The following is a 19,732-nucleotide window of genomic DNA, read 5'->3' as shown; positions in this document are numbered from 1 at the left end:
ATGTGCCTTTATGTTAGAAAGACTTATTACTGATAATATTCTCATTGCTCACAAGACATTACATTGGTTGAAGGCTAAGCGAACTGGTAAGATGGGATACATGTCCATGAAGCTTGATATGTCAAAAGCTTATGACCGTGTTGAGTGGGTCTATCTGGATAAGATCATGGAAAAAATGGGATTCAACAAGAGGTCGATTAGTTTGATTGCTGGCTGTATCCAATCTGTTTCGTACTCAATTATGGTTAATGGGCAGCCTCACGGCCTTATTAATCCAAGCAGAGGGTTGCGCCAAGGCGATCCATTATCGCCCTATCTTATCCTATTGGTGACGGAAGGGTTACATGCCCTCTTTAAAGAGGCTTTGGAAATTGGAGATATAAGGGGAGTTTCCTTATGTCCGACTGGACCACAAGTGTCTCATTTGCTGTTTGCAGATGACAGCTTGATTTTTTGTAGAGCCATAGTAGCAGAAAGTGTGAAGATACTATCTACTCTCTATAAATATGAGCAAGCTTTGGGACAGAGTGTTAATAGAGGTAAGACCAACCTTTTTTTCAGCTCCAATACTCATCCCCAGGTTCAAGAAGCTATTCAAACCTTCTTGGGTGTCCCTGCAATTCAGAGATATGAGCAATATTTGGGATTGCCTTCTCTGGTTGGTAGAGCAAAGAAGAAGTCCTTTAGTCTCATCAAGGAAAGGATATGGAAAAAACTCAAGGGGTGAAAAGAAAAACTCTTGTCTCAAGCTAGACGTGAAATTCTCATTAAGACTGTTATTCAAGCAATTCCTACATATACCATGTCTTGCTTCAAGTTGCCAAAAGGTCTAATTAGAAATATCGAGACTTTAATTAGAAAGTTTTGGTGGGGATATAGAGGGGAACAAAGAAAGATTCATTGGATTAGCTGGGACAAATTGTGCCAACCAAAAAATGAAGGAGGGATGGGGTTTAAAGAGCTGAGCCAGTTCAATGACGCATTACTGGCTAAGCAGATTTGGCGTTTGGAAAATAATGAGACGTGACTTTTTCATAGAGTTTTTAAGGCCAAGTTTTTCCCGCACAGTTCTGTCCTAGATTGTGAAGTCTCTAATAAGGGTTCTTATGCTTGGAAAAGCATTATCCAGGCCAAACATGTAATTGACTTAGGCTCGGTGTGGAGGATTGGGAATGGGCAATCAGTGAAGATTAGGGGTGAGAGGTGGATCCCACATATTGCAGCTTCAAAAATTACTTCCCCTGTCTTGGGGTTACCTCCTGAATCAAAGGTTTGTGATCTTATTGATAGAGAGGAGCATCAGTGGAAAATTGCCTTGATTGAACAAGAGTTTCTACCCCATGAAGCAAGCATCATTAAGGGTATACCTCTAAGCATACAGGAGATTCCAGATAGCAAGGTTTGGCTAGCCTCAACTCATGGTGAGTATACAACCCGGACTGCATATAAGTTAATGGCTTTGTCAGAGAGGAATAAAAGATCAAATTGCTCAATCAATAGAAGTAGTAGTCAGCTTTGGAAGGGCATATGGAATTTGCAGGTGCCCCACAAGGTTAAGCACTTAATTTGGAGAGCAGCTAATGAAGCTTTCCCTACTTTGCACAACTTGAAGCGTAGGAAGGTGGTCCAATCAGCCTACTGTCCGAATTGCAAAGCTGATTGGGAGGACACTGTATATGTGTTATGGGGATGTAACGTGTTGTATGTTATTTGGGAAGTTGATGCGGATTTGGAGAAGAGATTTAAAAGTAAGTTTAGTGCTTTTTGCTGATCTGTGGGAAGTGTTGCTTCCTCTTAGAAACAGAACTGATGGGAACCTAGTTGCTATAATGATGTGGTTAATCTAGAACAGAAGGAACTCTGCTAGAATGGGGGAATCTGTCATCAAGTATCACAATATTCGAGCCAAGGCAGAGGTTTTTTTGTTGGATTTTAAATCAGCTCATGGGCAGGTGCAGAGGGTCTCTATAGTGGGTTCACGAGCTGTTAGATGGATGCCTCCCATTTCTCCACTCTATAAATTAAATTTTGATGGGGCCCTTTTCAGAGATCAAGGCGATGCAGGACTAGGTGTGGTGATACGTGATTCAAGTGGACAAGTAGTGGGTGCTCTGGCAGAACGCATCCCAATCCCCAAGTCAGCTGCAACCGTTGAAGCTCGAGCCTATCGTCGAGCTCTACTCTCTGCAAAAGAGTTAAGTATCTATGAGATAGTTTGTGAAGGTGATGCAGAAGTAATTGTGAGAGCTTTAATGGCTAAAGAGGTGGAGAATCCAAAATATGGTCATGTGCTGCAGGACATTTTGTTTTTAGCTTCTGATTTTCGATTCTGTTAATTTACTCATGTAAAACGTTTACACAACACTATTGCCCACTTTCTGGCCCGACACTCAAAGTCGGGTGATGAGTTGCAAGTTTGGATTGAGTCCATTCCTGATGATATTGCTTCTCTTGTTATGAGGGATTGTTTGTAATCTTTTCAAAGTTTGAATGAAATTTTAGGCCGAAAGGTCTGGATTCTCAAAAAAAAAAAAAAAAAAGATTGTAGTTGCAGACCTGTAACTCTTAGCAAACTTGGATATGGTTAGATGCCCATAGTTGTTTGAGGGGCACTGGGGCAATTTGGATTTTCCTTTGATGGCCTAGCTAAATATGCACTAAACCCTGGTTTGGGCAACATGTTACTAACGAATGCAAGGAATGTTCAGTATTTCTCATCTAGATGGTGTGTGGCAAACCCAAAATTATTTATTACGGCTAGTCTGGACGAGTTTATTGGACTTAACAAATAAGCTGAATAAAAGTGCAATTGTACTTTAAAAAAATAAAGTTTTATAAAGTTGTGCATGAGCTAAATAAGTTGAAACTTAAAAGATATGACATATAGGCATAAAAATAAACTATGACAAACAGGCATGGCTTTCAACAACAGAAGGTGTTAAGTACTAGACCTCAAGAACTCATCATGATCAGGGTAGCCATCCTCATGTTAGGCACAGAAGCATGCAAGCAGAAGCTCTTCACACTTCAGGAGTAATCTTAAAATTTGGTTTGTGCACATGGTATTATAAGCAAACGTATTGACAGACAATAAGGTGAAAAACGTCAGTTGTAATGGTCAAATAAGTTAATTATGGTTGGATTTTTTCTTGACCTAATACATTCATTTTGCTCCCAAAAGAAGCTGTTACAACTTACACCACATCCATCATATTATACAAAATCATTTCATTCACATATCCAACAAAGCAGATTCAGCAGAAATAGTATCACAATCAATACCTGCATAGATAGAAAAAGGCAGGGGAAATAACCAAAAGATCTAAGATGGCAATTCTATTTTATAAACCGGTCACCAGAATTACAAATGAGTAATAAATTAACTTCACTGGGAAGATATCAGAATGCATCTAGTGCATCATACTTATTGCAATAGCATAAGAATATGAATGCTAAAAACTAAGGTGGACAAATGGGCAATATCTGGAAGGAATATCAACATGATGCTAAAAGTGGGTTTCTAAAGATTCCTCCTAACTGGAAAGAACACAATTCCCGATAAAATACCTTCTCCTAATAACCATTTCTTCTGCTTGCAAAATTAGCACAAATGTTGGAAGAAATAGCTTTAATTTTCCCTTGCTTCAGTCAGATATCCTCATCTCAACTCCAAGAACGTCCTTGACCACCTCGTATGTCACGAATGCAATTGCTATGGATGGGACCACCTAAAGAGAATAGCAACACAATTAAAAATGTTCTCTTCCCTAAATAACATTAACAGACAAAATGAAGTTTGATATAATAATCTCCTCCAGCAAACAGATTGATATTTGAATTTCTTAAAAAAGAGAAAATGAGGATAAAATATATCTATATCCACTCAAGTTACCAATTAATAGATAATGTAACTCCTTTCAAACACATGCTAAAAAAAATTTAAAAATAAAATTTAAAAAAAGAAAAAGAAAAAGAAAAAGAAATGCAGTAACATTAGTAGGTGATGGATGTGTATAATATCAAAAGGCCAAATGAAGCAGAACATGAATAATTAAATACACTATACCTTCACTGAATTGGGGACCAAACCCTTGTACAACGCTCCAAATCCCTCGTGCCGAACTGTTTTCCTGAAAGCATCAACCATGCCAGTATATTCAAGAGGTGTCTTGCTCTTCCCATCAGCAGTCAGGACAGATGAAGCATCTTTCCAGCCTACCATCTGCATTCTTCGTCGAATGACATCAAGAGGGTAAGCAACAGTCTGACCAACAGTTCCAGCAGCAGCACCACAAGCAAGTCTTGTTGTCACACTCAGCTCAGAGTTTTCAGCCAGTCCAAAACGTTTAGTTTGAATCAACCAGTCTTTCAAAGATTCGTACACGGCAAAGTTGAGACCCACATATGGAATCTACAAACACCATACAGTAATCACAAGCCCCTTCATATAGAAATGAGAATTCAAAATCTTCTGTGAATATAGTAGTGTTAATGTACAGATAAATTTCTATGACCTAGTAAAGGATAATATTCAATAGTTAGCAGCAGAGGAGCTTAAAAATCATTAAGTATTTACTTACAACTCCTATAACAGAAGGTAGCCAACCTCTGTAAAGAGCCCGAGGGCCTTCTTCCCGGAAGACTGTAGAAAGAGCATGGAAGATTCCCTTATATTGGCGAGGAGAATTTTCTGTCTGAAAAAATAAAATACAAAAACAAAGTTAAGCCAAAGTGATTAGATGAAAAGGTAGTCCTGCACTTCGAAGACAGTAATTAGAGGAGCTAATCACATTTAAATTCCAAATCAAAACTGCAAACAATACCTGGACAGTCAGCCGACCCCGTACCATGTCCATTGGGTAAGTTGCTGACATGGCAATAATTCCAGCACATGCACCAGCTCCAAGTCGTAAAAGAGGAGTAAGATTTGCCTCTTCTGCATTAGATGATGAAGAAATGTATCTTTAACCATCATCCACAATCATCATTATAATCTCCCTCTCTCCAACATCCACACCCCCACAAAAACCCAAAAATAGGGTGAGAGAGAAAGAGAGATGAATACCAGAAGCAACCATTCAATGATAGCATTATGCAAAATTTACAAGAAAAGAGCGTTCAGATGAGCTTATTTTTATTGGCTTCTTTGGTTTAAAAAGAAGAATGTAAAAATACAGATCTACCTAAGGCTTTAAAAAGGTGTACATAAGAGGTGAAAATAAGATGCCATTTAAAACTAAATCAAACAGACAACCCCACCCCCCCAAAAAAAAATAAAAAAGGAGAAGAAAAGTATCATTTCTGAAAATCCAACAATAACAAAAGAAAAAGAAGACAGTGGATGGTCATACCATTCCCAGATTGTTGACGATAAAGCCATAAAATTCCACTGTTTACAACAAGTAAGCAAAGGGAAAAGAGTAATTATTAGGATACAAAAATGAATGTCAATGGGAATCAAAAAAATATTGGGGAGAGGGGGAGGAGGTTAAGTGCAGCAACATACCTAGATGCTTGCTCATAACTAAAGAACTTGACAGCTGAGTTTGGGACAATACGAGCACAGTTAGTTCCATTTCCTTTAAACATTCCTCTTATACCCTCAGTTCTCCATATATATTTTAAGCCTTGAATCATTCCATTGTATTTGATACTATGAGGATTTTGAACCTGCATATTCCAAAAGCAATAACCATTCATTCCAGCTAAAGAGATGATGAAATTGTATACATATAAAAGTAAAACATTCTCCCCAATGCAATCATGAGAATCATGAACAATAGCATCTCTCTCTCTCAAAAGTAATGTAAATAATCATTAATATATATCTGCTCACTAAAAGGGGAGCCTGGGGAGGGGGGGGGGGGGGGGTTTGAAGGGGGATTCAGATGGTGAAGAAGAAACTACCTGGAGCAAAATTTTTAATCTTTCTAGAGGAGCAACAGCACTACGTGAGCTGCAGCAGAAAGTACATAAGACTTGTTAAATGTAATAAACTACAAAGTAAAAAGCTTGCCCAAGAATGCATGTTGCAAGAAAGAATATCTTGTTGCTAACCCTAGCAATAACAATGGTTAAGTGTATTGATTCAGGTCAGGCCAATACATTTTTCTTCCAGTTCAAGGACCTCAAATGAAGAAAAAATTCTGATACATAGCTAGACCATGCTTTCTACTCCAAGGCATATGGTTGTAGATAACATTTTCCAACCTTATTACTATAAGTAACATTTTCCAAAAATATTTTATAGTCTTTATACTCAAAACTCGGTAAAAATGCCCTGACACCTCGTGAACTTTGGAGTAGTTGCCTTGACACCCCCTAAACTTTTATTTTGGCCAATTTAGTACCTAAACTTTATTGATGCGTCAAATAGCTGCTTTCATTAGTCCCGCTTAATAAATTTAACATCTACACGTGTGGATGACAGCAGTATTTGCAGGTTCAATTTTGACATAGAAAACTTAGAAGAGAGGATCAAACGAATTGGACTGCTTCATTCCTAGGCCCACCTAAGCCGGAGTTTGGGGTTCTTCTGCCGCTGCATTCATGGTCCCGCTGGATTTGGTTCAGTTTTCTCCCTTTCATGCAAGACAGAAATCAAATTAAAACTATTTTTTTTCCAACCGTTGCTTTCTGCAGATTCTTCGTCAAATTAGCAATATTTAAAAAGAACCCTTTTGCTAGTTCTACCATTCAAAATTAATTCAAACCGTTGTTTTATGCTGACTTGTATACATATATACTTTTTCTACCTTTTTGGATTTTTCAATCTGATGAACACCATCCACTGGATTTGGTAAAGTTCTTCCTCTCTTAGTCTGGTCAAAACTTCAGGGTGTGAATATAGAAAACTAGTTTGATTCCATGGATATTTGAGTTGTTAATTAAAATTTGGGAGAAAAAGAGCGGGTTACCAAGAAATTGTGTTTAGGGATGAATTGGAGACCATAATTTCTTTTGGGTTTCTTGATTCCATAGCTTGAAAATTAAACAGAAAGAGAGAGACAAAGATAGAGCCCTGAATAAGCTAAGAAATATGGGGTGTGGTTCCGGTGGGTTCACCTAGCTTGCTCCTCTAGTCCTCTTTCTCTCCTAGTTTTTTCTCTCTAAATTGAACCTGCAAACACTTCGTTTTTTATAATTTTTTTTCCCACACGTGATTAGAACGTTAGTTTATTAAACTGAACTAACGGAAGTAGCAATTTGACACATCAGTAAATTTCAAGTACTAAATTGGCCAAAATAAAAGTTTAGGAGGTGTCAAGGCAACTACCCCAAAGTTCAGGCAGTGTCAAGGCATTTTTCCCCTCAAAAATCTCTCATGTGCCAAACATGCCATATCACATTTCAATCCCTTAAATCTTCTATTCAATCCCAAAAACCATACATTTGCTCCCAAAACATACAACCAATTTCCTAAATGCTTGAAAACTACAACTTGTAGGTAATGAAACAAAATCCTAATTCCTTAAACCTCATAGATTAGATTTAACTGCTAACGCTGTCAGTAGATTCTACAACTTAAAAAGTACAATAAGTAAAGTAGAGAAGTAATCACTAAGACTTTCTTCCTTTTAGAAATAGAGTGAATGGCAAAGTCATGAGTTCAAAACCCATCGGGTGAGTATGTAACCAATCCTAAAAATTATAAACAAATAAAAAGTCACAAAGTCTTGATCTCCGTAAGATTGATACTGCCTATGGAGCCATGCAATAGTAAGAATGTAATAAATGTAAACATAATCTCATCCTAATTAGCACCGACTACAGACCCTTCACAGTGAGAACTATATAAAGCTCATTCCACATTCAAAAACCCCCACCTCAACACAGGCAACCCACAAGAATATCAGGGACAAAAAATTGGGAGCACCAACATATAAGGGGTATAACCTACTCAAAAAAAAAAAAAATTCCAAGCATTACCCCTGGAAAATTTGCTCTCACCCCCATCTAAACCTCCCAACAATCTGACCAAAGGATATAACCTAAATCGTCACCGTATATTCTTCCGATAAACACCAAAAACCCAAAGCCAAGAGCTTTGTAGCTCGGTGGCATTACCCGGTCTTCTTATAAGGAAAACCAAGGTTCAAATTCTCCCCTCCTCTACTCGTTGTAAAAATTGAATTATTAGAACACCAAGAACCCAATACAGAAATTAAAAAGTAGAATAAATAAATAAAATAGAATAAAACCTCATGCAGCTCTAAAAGCAACCATTTAAAAAAAAAAAAAAACCCAAAGTTGATAATTGACCCAAATTGAAATTTTACAATTCTAAGACAAGAGCAGCATGACTTTATGTGTGTTTGTATATATAGATAAAAAAAAATCAAATGACCTCTCATTTAACAAAATATAGAACATAAACCCCAAAAAAATAATTAAAAATTAAAACTTGTTCAATGATTAAAGCAAATGAGTAGAAACATAAAACAACAACAACAAGTAAAACAAAACCAAAAAAAAACAGAGAGAGAGAGAGAGAGAGAAAGAGGGAGAGGGAGAAATGATTCAGAGAAATTCAACAAAAAACGAATACAGATCGAAAACAATCACAGAAAGCAAACAAAGAAAAAAGCGAAAAATGAAAACTCACACTCCACCGGCGACGCCTCCTGCGATGAGAGACTTGCAGATGCTGAGTAAGGCATGGCTAGGGGCTTTGACACCTTCGCTTGCGAGCTTGGCTTCCTCGGCGAGGTTTACGATCGTCGAAACGGCAGACTCGCCCGTCGTTTTGCTCACCACGTCCTCGGAAGCCATCAAAACAGTCACTGCAAAAAAAAAAAAAAAAAAAAAAAAACGCAGCAAACCCTAGGGTTTCACTGTCAAAACGGCTCCGTTGACCGGCGTCCGACGACGACGACGTCGTTTTTTAGCGAGAGTGAGTGAGCATATTTGCGAGAGACGGAAGCGTGTTTTTTTTTTTTTTTTTGGTGTGTTTTTGGTTTTGGTTAGTTGGGGGAAAAAAATAGTGAATGACTAAAAAAATAAATAAAAAATGAAAAAGGAAAAGGAATAATTACGGTTAAAAAAAGAAAGAAGAGATTTTATATGGAAACAGACAGTGCTATGATGTTATCACGCATACGGAAATGAAAACGCCCAGTCGTACAGACTCGCCGCGTTTGGGTGATTATCTATTATTTGTGATTGGGGTAAAAAAAAAAATAAAAATAAATTGCAATTGGATTTGGGCATTATAGGAATAATTTTTATTTATTTATTAGAAGTTAGAAAATTATAGGAATAATTTTTTACATGAAAAAAAAAACTCTTCCCCTATTTTTTTTTATTTTAGAAAACAATAATATATACATATATATATCTTCTGTATATATTAAGAGGATTCAGAAAGTTAGTTATTACTTTTTTTACAGTCAACAATACCCACAAATTAATTAACCAACAACTTAAAAATAAGGTTAAAATAGTAAATTGACAAAAAAAATATTAGTTATTGCTTTTTTTATAGTAAAAAATTTCTCTACCTAAAACTTAAAAATTAGATTAAAATAGTAAATTGATAAAAATAATAAATTCTTACTTTTACGTTAAAATGTCTTCTTACTTTTAATATATTCCTACTTCCACTCAATAACTTAAAAAACTCTCCACATATTTATCTTGCCCACATTTTCTTAATAGAGTTATTCGTAAAAAAGAAACGTGTACAATAAAACTTCCACACTTTTCTTCTCAAAAACAGAACTTCCCCCTTCCCCACTTTTCTTCTCAAAAAAAGAACGTCCCACAACTCATGCTTGAAAGAAAATAACCACCCTTCAAATACAATAAGGAAAAACTATCCCACGCTAAAAAAAAAAGTGTTAGATTAAACTATCCCATGTTTCTTTTTGAAACTATTATTTGGATTTATTACTTTATCAAAAAAAAATTTATAACTATTACATCATCAATTGGATTTGGATAAACACTCAAAAGCTTCTAATTGAAAAATGAATCTTATTATCTTTGAAAAAAATATCCTATCTATTTTTCCAAATTTTGATGAAAGAAAAATTATAATACTAAATTAAAAAAAAAAAGTCTCATCGCACAAGCGAAGCGCATGTGATGAGGCTAGTACTTATTAAAACACATGAAAATAAAAGTAGTATATAGAGGTTTTTAACAACATTCTATATTGTTTATTATTCCTTATGTCGGTGGAATAGGGCTTTAAAAGACCTTTTTTTTTTGAAGTAGAATACTTTAAAAATATATTTTAAATGCATTATAAATTAAAAAAATTTAAATCAAATGTGTAAGATATAAAATTTTAAATCAGACCATTTAGTCTGAACATTATAATTTACACATTTTGGAATCTTATAGTACATTCTTTTATTCTAAATTTCATTTTTATAGTAAAAATTGCATTTTTTATTAAGTTTTGTATCATTCATGGTTTTATGGTTTTAAAGGCTTTATAAAATTTATTTGAATTTGTTTATTTGCTTATGATTTTATGATTAATGGTTTTTGTGTGAGTCAAGAAGAGTTAAAGGAAATTGGGTCTAGGCTGGAATTTGGGAAGGCCTAATCAGATGTTCAAATGGATTACATGAGCTCAAATAATTTAAGGAAAGAGATAGTATGAAGAGGGAGTTGGCCCGAGGAAAGAATAGACCGAGGAGGACGAAGAGTTGTTGGACCATGCCAATGATGTTGGTTGAAGGAAGATAATAGTAATTAATCCAAACAAGAATTGGAGGAAACTTTTTGACAAAGCCACCGTCCCCTCCACATTAAACGCTCTGCACCACCTAAGCATGTCGTATTAATGGCTGAATGACACCAGAACAATGTCTCAACAACCTATTACATGCTAGAGTTATAAATAGGAAGAGATCTCCCATCTGCAAGGATTGAATCTAGAAAACAAGAGAGAGAGAGAGAGAGAAATCACTAGTAATATTGAGAGAAGCTTTGTCTTATATTTCTATCTTAGAACAAATATTCATTGTATCTTACACAAATTTGGTTTGTACTTGATAGGGAATATTTTCACTTGTTAAAAAAAAATTTCCAACACCTTCGAGTCTTCGGTCACCAAAAACATCATAAGCTTACCAAAAGTATAGTTGGTCACAAAGGAAATGTGACATTGTGTGATGCACTCCACCCTGACGGTTGTCACATATCAATGGGTCATCAAGTACTAAGAGGTCGTCAAGTATCTTCCCTGACACTGCACGACACCTTCCGCCTTGACGGTCGTCATGTATCTATGGGTCATCAGGTACCAAGGGGTCGTTAGGGACCAAGAGGTTGTTAGGTACCCTCCCTGACACCGCGCGACATGTTCCACCCTGACAGTCGTCATGTATCAGTCGTCAGGTACCAAGGGGACGTTAGGGACTAAGAGGTCGTCAGGTACCCTCCCTGACACCGCATGACACGTTCCGCCCTGACAGTCGTCATGTATCAATGGATCGTCAGGTATCAAGGGGTCGTCAGGGACCAAGAGGTCGCCAGGTACCCTCCCTGACACCGCGTGACACCTTTCGCCCTGACAGTCGTCATGTATCAATGGGTCATTAGGTACCTAGTGGTCATCAAGTACCTTTCCTGACACTGTGCGACACCTTCCGCCCTGACGGTTGTCATGTATCAATAGGTCGTCAAGTACCAAGGGGTCGTCAGGGACTCAGCGGTTGTCAAGTACCTTTCCTAACACCGCGTGACACCTTATGCCTTGATGATTGTCATGTATCAATGGGTCGTAAGGTATTTTCCCTAACATTGCGCGACCCACTTCGCCCTGAAGGTCGTCAAGTACCCTCCCTGACAACGCGCGACATGTTTTGCCCTGACATTCGTCATGTATCAATGGGTTGTCAAGTACTAAGAGGTCATCAAGGACCTTGCAGTCGTCAGGTACCTTCCCTGACATCGCGCGACACCATCCGCCCTGACGATCGTCATGTATCAATGGGTCGTCAGGTACCAATGAGTCGTTAGGTACCTTCCCTGACACTGCACTACATGCTGTGCCCTGACGGTCGTCACTTATTAAGAGGTCGTCAGGTACCCAACGGTCGTTAGGTACCTTCCTTGACACTGTGTAACACCTTTCGCCTTGACGATCGTCATGTATCAATGGGTCGTCAGGTACTAAAGGGTCGTCATGGACCAAGCGGTCGTCAAGTACCTTCCCTGACATCGTGCGACACGCTTCACCCTAACAATCGTCACTTATCAATAGATCGTTAGGTACTAAGAGGTCGTTAGGTACCCAACGGTCATCATGTACCTTCCTTAACACCACGCAGCACGTTTCACCTTAACGATCGTCACATATCAATGGGTTGTCAAGTACTAAGGGGTCGTTAGGGACCCAGCTGTTGTCAAGTACCTTCCTTGACACCGCCCGACATGCTCCGCCTTGACGGTCGTTACGTATCAAGGGGTCATCAAGTACCCTACTCATCGACACTAACTCGTCTAAATCGATGAGACACTTTTGGCAGACGATCTACTATACTCGTCCAATCAACAAACCAACTTGCACACTAATAAGGGTATTTTTGTCCAACAAAGTCCTTTAAGCACTTTGACCCATCAGGATGGAATACTCCGCCACTGACTCGTCAAGGTTTGTGCCTTTTCTGGTAGGACCTAGCTGATAAAGGTGTTTTCGCTAATAAGATTCAAGGCACAACACACAAGGAAGGCAACAATTCCTCTCGACCCGTCTGCTTCCCATTAGCGGTCAGGGATCAAAGGGACGACACCATGAAGGCTGACAACCCCACGACACCTAACGGGCATCCGCTTAAAATGACGGGTACCCTCAAGAGAAGCAAGAGACTGACGGGTACGAAGAGGCTAACGGGTTCGAAGAGGTCGATAGATTCAGCATAAGCTAAATTTGATCCCCACGAATGTCTATACAAGGAAATATCGTATACCCCATGATTGACCTTAATCAAAGGAATCTCTTCAAGGAAAAGATCTCGCAAAATGCGTGTATTAATGAGGATCTTCCCTACAAAGAAAGACCTTCCCCACTAAGAAATGAAGGTCGGCTCTACGCTACTAAAAAAACCCCAAAGCCCTCACAAATTAAGGTACGCACAATTTCTTTGAAGCTCATACTCTCTAGTATTGTTAGAGCTCTCTTCTGACTTAATCTGTGGAGGGTCTTTGGCCGGTATCCCACCGGTGCCCTTTGATTGATTCTTCTTTTTTTTTGTTTTTCAGGTGCATCCATTGACACGTGTGTGGATAATCAATTCACTGACAATTTTTGTGCATCATCAGTACTATTTCTTTACATTAAAACGCTAATTTGGATTCAACTGTTGGTCTTAGAAATCCACCTCTAACAAATTGATTGTCTTGGACAAAAGCCTAGCCCATTATCCAGGGCCTTCAATTTTTGACCATTACATTTTTAATTTATAGACGTGTAATATGTAAAATCACACACATACACACACACATATATATATATATATATATATATATTTTTTTTTTCATTTCTTTAAATTTTTAATTTTTTGTCAATACTTCACTGAGGTTTAAAATTATAAATTCATTACTATACTCCGAAAGAGAGGATTCAATATTATAAATGATAGATGGTTATTCTCTAAAGTAATATAGGAGATTTAGAAAGAAAAAAATTTAAAATATTAGTGATTTTGTCAGTATTCGACCGGTTGTAGACAATTTTTATATAATCATAATAGTTTTTTTTTTTGAAAATGATATAATCATAATAGTTTGAAGGATGATAGTATATCAAATTTAATAATTTAATGATTTATATTTATAATATATGATTTACTCTAGTATTAAAAGGATTATGATTTCTACATTATGATACTATATAATTAAAATTAGTTAGTCTTTGTTAGTGATTTCGATAAATTACACAAGTTTCTTGTAGTGCTTGGTTAGTTTTAAGTTAAATACTATTTATAATTAAAATCTAGAACTTCTAAAATAATTTTAATTCATATCCTTTAATGAGTCACTATTAACTAAAAACAATAAAAAGTTCAAATAAATTGATTTGTTTTTTAATAATTCAATAGTCTTAACTAGACAGGAGAGATTTAGACCTTAGATGTCTCCATTGAAAATACCAAAGAAATTAACTAATTGAACTATAATGTTTTTGACAAAATCCTTTAATGTGAAGCTATGAGATCTATGGTACAATAAGAAAAATTTTAAATTATATAACGATCAATCATTTAGCTACTGTCACCAAAACATTCACAATAAAATATATTAAAAAAACTATATAAACTCATATCCAAATCATATATAATAAAAATTGTAACATACAAGTCATCACTACACTAAGTGGATACTCTCTCCTTTATTATTGTTTACCCTTTTTTCCTTCTTTATGTGATGTAGCACATTGTAAGTACATCAAAATAATAAATATAGTTGTTCTAAGTTAAGCTTTATTTTCAAAGTTTCAAAAAAAAAAATAAAAAATTTTATTACTTTGATTAAAGTCATTCTACCAAGAATTTATAGAAATTTAAGAGAAAATTTATCATTTATTTATTATTATTTTAATAATCAACCATGACCTTGTGTTTTAATGATAAAAATTGGGTCGTATTCATCATATTTGCATTGTGTAGCTCAATTTGAGTATTACAATTTATATGACACAATTTTGCTATGTAACTCATTATAAGTACATTACAATTATTCACATTGTTTACTTTAAGTGAAACTCTATTACTAAAATTTTCAAAAAATAGAATAAAATAAAATAATGATACAATAGAAACTTAATTGTCTAAAGTTCAAATAACATTTTTTGGTGTTTCCAATGAAAAATGTCCAAAATTTAAATCCCTCATTTTCAATTATCGAATTATTAATAAATAAATAGATACAGATTGGATATAGATGGATCATAGAGATGTTGGATTTATAATGAGCTAATTGTGTACACTAAGATATCTTACATATCATGGATATATGCTCAAAATCAAGATTGATGTTACTATACAGGGGAAAAAAACTCTCATGCGCCTAGCACATGAGATACCAGCTCCTATACAAATGAGATAACCGATAAGTTCTCATGTGTATGATTTATCCTGGAATGTCACTATTTTCATTAGAGGCCAATATTGTGGGTCATTTGATGCTTTAGTCCCCAAATGGCAACAAAAGCTTTTTTTGTTGCCAGTGTCCAACACATAGATGAAGTGATAAATTGTTTGAATTTTTTTAAATTTCGATGTCATTATCTTCTTTTCAGAAATAAAATACAAAACTGGCTAAGAAGTCGATGTCAACATTTGATAATGTTCAATTTCAATAAAATTATAACCACATACACACACAAAGGAAAGAAACAAGTCGAAGCTTCAGATGCTTTTCAACGTTAATACATTATATAATAGCATAACCTTCAATTTTTAACTTTTTTTTCCCTTACTTTTATTGGCGGATAGCAGTATTGAAGTCAAAATTTAAAGCAAGGAATGTGGAACATAATCTTCAACTTTTACTTTTTATTATACCCAACTTGATGTTGATTTTCCATAAAAAAAAAAACAAAAAACAAAAATAAAAAATTTGATGTTTGATTTTTCCAGGTGGCCTAGATTATCCTAGACCAAGTGAAAGTAAATTTGTCTCATTGACATGGCGCTTGGTAAGGGAAAATTCACATTACTTCTAGCATTTAGATTCTTAAAAATATGAGTCCTTGCAATTTAGATGCCTAGAAATGTAGTTATTACTATTTTTGTTTCATTGAGAATCTTTTAAGATGCCTAGGAATGTGAGATGATAATGTTTGGTTTATTCTCAGGAATCTTAAATGAATTATTTATTTCTCCAATTTTATCCTTAAATTTGAATGTGAACTACCAAGTCCTTTAAAAAAAATTATTCCTCTAAATAAATAATGAAAAAAAAATATAAACTATTAATAATTTGTTGAGCAACACACACACAACAACAAAAGTGAATACCTCGCAAAAATAGAGGGTCACCTTCAAACTTTTTTTTTTTCCACACATGGAACCTAAATAGAACATTATTGAAGAATATATCAACAGAGTTACTTATTCTGTTTATGTTATATTGGCAGGAAAAGATAAAGACAATGGAAAATATATTGATGATTTGTTTTATATTTTATCTTAATTGCTTAAATGATAAGAAAAATTGTTAAAATTGTCAATTTATAGAAAATACAACTTCCTTTAAACTTGAGAATTTGGATACCCACCTGTTTTAAAGGGAATTCACATTCTTATTGAGGGGGGTTTAAAGGGAGAATCCAGATTCTCCTGGCATCTGATTCCCTGACGTGATTTGCAATTAAATATAGGAATCTTTAAACATTCTTAGGAATCCTAAAATATTACCTCGTACCGAACGCCACATCAATGTGATAGTTCCAACGCTTGTGCGTTTTATTTTCTTTATTTAATTAGAATCTAATACTTCATTGTATTTGCTTCTCAAAAAAAACACAAAAACAAAAAATACTTCATTGTATTTTAATGGTGAGTTCTAGTTTGCTAACTTAGCTCAACTAGAAAGTCTTTTATAATTAAATAAGAAATATATTTACAATAAAAATTTATAAAAAGTAATCTCAAGAAGCTAACATTATAAATTAAAATTCTAGCATATCTATTTTAAAAAAATATTTATTTCAATGAATATTTCAATTCGTTTTTCTCTCCACATAAATATAAATAAATAAATAAAAGATGAAGAGGAAGAAACAGAGGAAAGAATCTAATCCTTAGAAAGTATCATCAACCTTTGCCTTTTATCAATGCCGTGTTGAAGACTCTTTGCCTTGAATATTCTGGCTCGAGTGCTCGGCCATGACAAGATATCTGAGGAGCCCAATCCAAATTTGTTAACTTGCCCAACCCACATGCTCGGCTTAGTTGGGCCTATTTACAGAATCTTTAGAGTCCCACTTTAACTAGTCCACGAGTTCATATTAGCTTATTTGGGAATGGGATCGTCATGCTAACGCCAATGAATTCTAGATTAAAGTATACTCCTGAATTTTGATTAAAATTTGGAATCACTTTTGTTTTGGCTCTTTATTATTTAAAGTTTTCACCTCACCTTTGGTTTTGTTTTTATATTGGCTATACAGTCTATTTTTAGTAATATGATATTGTAAGGATATAATTCGAGCCCAGACCCACAATCAGAAGGGAATGGGCCTAAAAGTCTTTTTTACAATGGAATTTGTAGAGAGTGAGTTTGAAATCTAGGTTCTAATGATATTTAAATAACAAAGAATGATGAGCTTTGAGCCCAATGACACTTATAAGGAGTTGTTTATATGAATATGAATGAAAAACCTCTCATCGGACACAATCCGAGGATAGTTTATATTAATGCTCCTCAAGATAGATTACAATTGTGGATAGTCAGGTTTTCAATGTACTTTTTCTTTTTCTCTTCCAAAAAATCCCCCCTCTTACCGAAGGTCCCTTCTCCCTTTTATACTCCCTTCTTCTTCTTCCCTTTCTCATCCTCCATCTCATGGTTAGACCGTTGGTTTAGATACTTGTCACATCCACCTTCCTTGAAGTCTCTGGAGATAGAGGCTAAGTTTTAAGCCTGATGTTCAGGTCTCACTTCCTCATTAATGCGGCCAGAATATCAGTTGCAGAGCCTTTAATGTGGGGACGGTGGTAACAACTTTATCTTAGATATTTCACCGCCCTTCTTCTTATCCCCCACGTGTACCATGTCTTCCCTATCCTATAGGAATTTCTAGAACATAGCCTGTGGATATCAGACAACCCTTCTCCTACCTCGGCTTCACCTCGCCAAGGATACAATCTTCCTCGGACATATTTATTCAGACATTATCTCTTCTTATGAGTTAATGTTCATACACCTTTGGACCATTCCACGTCCTCGGACTGGGCTTCTAGTCCGAAGAATACTTTTGGGCCACCCCACATATATTCCTGGGCCCAATGACCCTACAGATATTATATGAGTGACATGGTTTAATGAACGTCACTTATTTGACACTTAACGGTCAAATTATTAATAGAAATGAATGACAGAGCAAATATGAAAATGGAATCAAATATGAAGGGTTAAAATGAAATTTCTAAAAGGTAAGGGATTAAAATGAAAACAATTTTGGTCTATATTATACTTATCTAAAAAATTTGAACTATTAAAATATAGTAAATTTAATAATTATTTGAACTGTACTATTCTCGCTTGTGGATTCAAGTCAAGATCAACTAACAAAGCAGAGATAGTATCCAAATTATTTGTTACCATGATAAATTAATACATATACCAAAAACTTAAACCTATTGTGAATTTTCTCATTTAATTTAATCTCTAATAGTTAATGTCCATCAAAAAATGAACAAATACAAACGAACACTGAACACAAATCCGGGAGATCAGCAGTACAAATGGCTGAGATATGAGAGGCCACCACAAAAAGACATAAAAGCCGACCATCCAATGGAGTAATGCAATCTTTTTGTTAGTGAAAATCAATGTTATCGTGATGAGATCATGAGAATTAATTAGAGATATAAAGGTTTAGATATCCGGCTCTAGGATTTTTTTTTTTTTAAAATAACTATAAAAGCCAAACTATTTTATTAGTTAGTCAAGGTTTGAAATTATTTTGGTATATAAAAACTCGAGTCTGTTAGAGTCGATTTCACTGTAGGAAATCGAGTTTTAAAGACTCGATTTCCATGAAGTGTGTAGCTAAGGTGGAGTAAAAAAATCCACGTGGAACTCGAGTCTCTAAGACTCGAGTTCCCTCCAGAAAACACCCAACACGAACCAACGCTATGTAGAAAACCCAAAAAACACCAACGCAGGAAGAAATCACAGCAACGCAGCCTAGAAACCAACGCAAAAACCCATAAAACACCAACACAGGAAGAAACTGTGAGTTTTGGGTTTGGATTTTTGCTCCGATTGAGATCGTGATTTGGGTTTGGGATTGAGAAATGAATTTGGATGAGGGGTATGGATTTTTTCTCCAATTGAGATCGTGATTTGGGTTTGGGATTTTGAGAATTGGATATAGATGAAGAAGAAAGAATTGGCTTGGGTTTTTGGGGGCTTGGAAGAAGGGAAGAAGATGGTGAATGGAACGTGAAATGGAGAAGAAAGGAAGAAGATGGTGAAAGACCTAAATGGAGAAAAAAAAAGAGAGAAAAAAAACGAAGGTAGAAGATGGTGAACAGGAACTCGAGTCTTTAAAACTCGAGTTCCACGTGGATCTTTTCTCCACCTCAGTTTTGCCAGCACACAGAAATCGAGTCTCTTAAACTGAATTTGTTATAGTGAAATCGAGTCTAAAAAACTCGAGTCGTTAGATACTAAAATAGTTTCAAACCTTGGTTAACTACTAAAATAGTTTGGCTTTTATAGTTATTAAAATAAAATCACCGGCTCCATCCTATTCTTTTTTCGCATAAGTGGGACATGAAAATTTTGATGCATGAACTCCAAATATTAGAGACACTGTTTTGGCCAATGGTAGGTGGCCTCCTTGTCGTCTAGTGTAGGCAAATTAATTTTTCCTAAAACTTAAAGAAACAAGTTAAATTGATAATTCAACTACTCCAACTGCAACAACTTTGGAGCCCAATAAGATTGTACCAAACGTCCAATATATATATTTTTTTAGTTCAATGGAGTATGATATAGCCATGTATAAGACAGTTTTTGGGGATGTCAATTCATTTTTCTC

At 35.5% G+C, this 19,732-nt stretch overlaps 2 protein-coding genes across 2 annotated transcripts; one reads left to right on the top strand and one right to left on the bottom strand.

Moving 5' to 3' along the window:
* The first annotated feature begins 1,868 nt into the window (after positions 1-1,868).
* LOC142624725 (uncharacterized) lies at positions 1,869-2,336 on the top strand. Its single transcript, XM_075798453.1, has one exon. The coding sequence runs from the start codon at positions 1,869-1,871 to the stop codon at positions 2,334-2,336; it is 468 nt and encodes a 155-aa protein (XP_075654568.1).
* Positions 2,337-3,310: 974 nt separating this feature from the next.
* LOC142621648 (mitochondrial adenine nucleotide transporter ADNT1-like) lies at positions 3,311-8,969 on the bottom strand. Its single transcript, XM_075794960.1, has 8 exons — positions 8,606-8,969; positions 5,908-5,956; positions 5,507-5,670; positions 5,352-5,389; positions 4,824-4,936; positions 4,581-4,694; positions 4,067-4,411; positions 3,311-3,728 (listed from the first exon to the last, which is right to left on the bottom strand). Exons 1-8 carry the CDS (start codon positions 8,770-8,772, stop codon positions 3,645-3,647), a joined length of 1,074 nt encoding a protein of 357 aa, XP_075651075.1. The 5' UTR covers positions 8,773-8,969; the 3' UTR covers positions 3,311-3,644.
* Positions 8,970-19,732: the final 10,763 nt, after the last annotated feature.

This window comes from Castanea sativa, chromosome 1 (assembly GCF_040712315.1).
Source record: "Castanea sativa cultivar Marrone di Chiusa Pesio chromosome 1, ASM4071231v1".
Classification (NCBI taxonomy): Eukaryota; Viridiplantae; Streptophyta; class Magnoliopsida; order Fagales; family Fagaceae; genus Castanea; species Castanea sativa.
The sequence above is the reverse complement of the archived record's forward strand: the minus strand, read 5'-3'. Positions and strand labels throughout refer to the sequence as shown.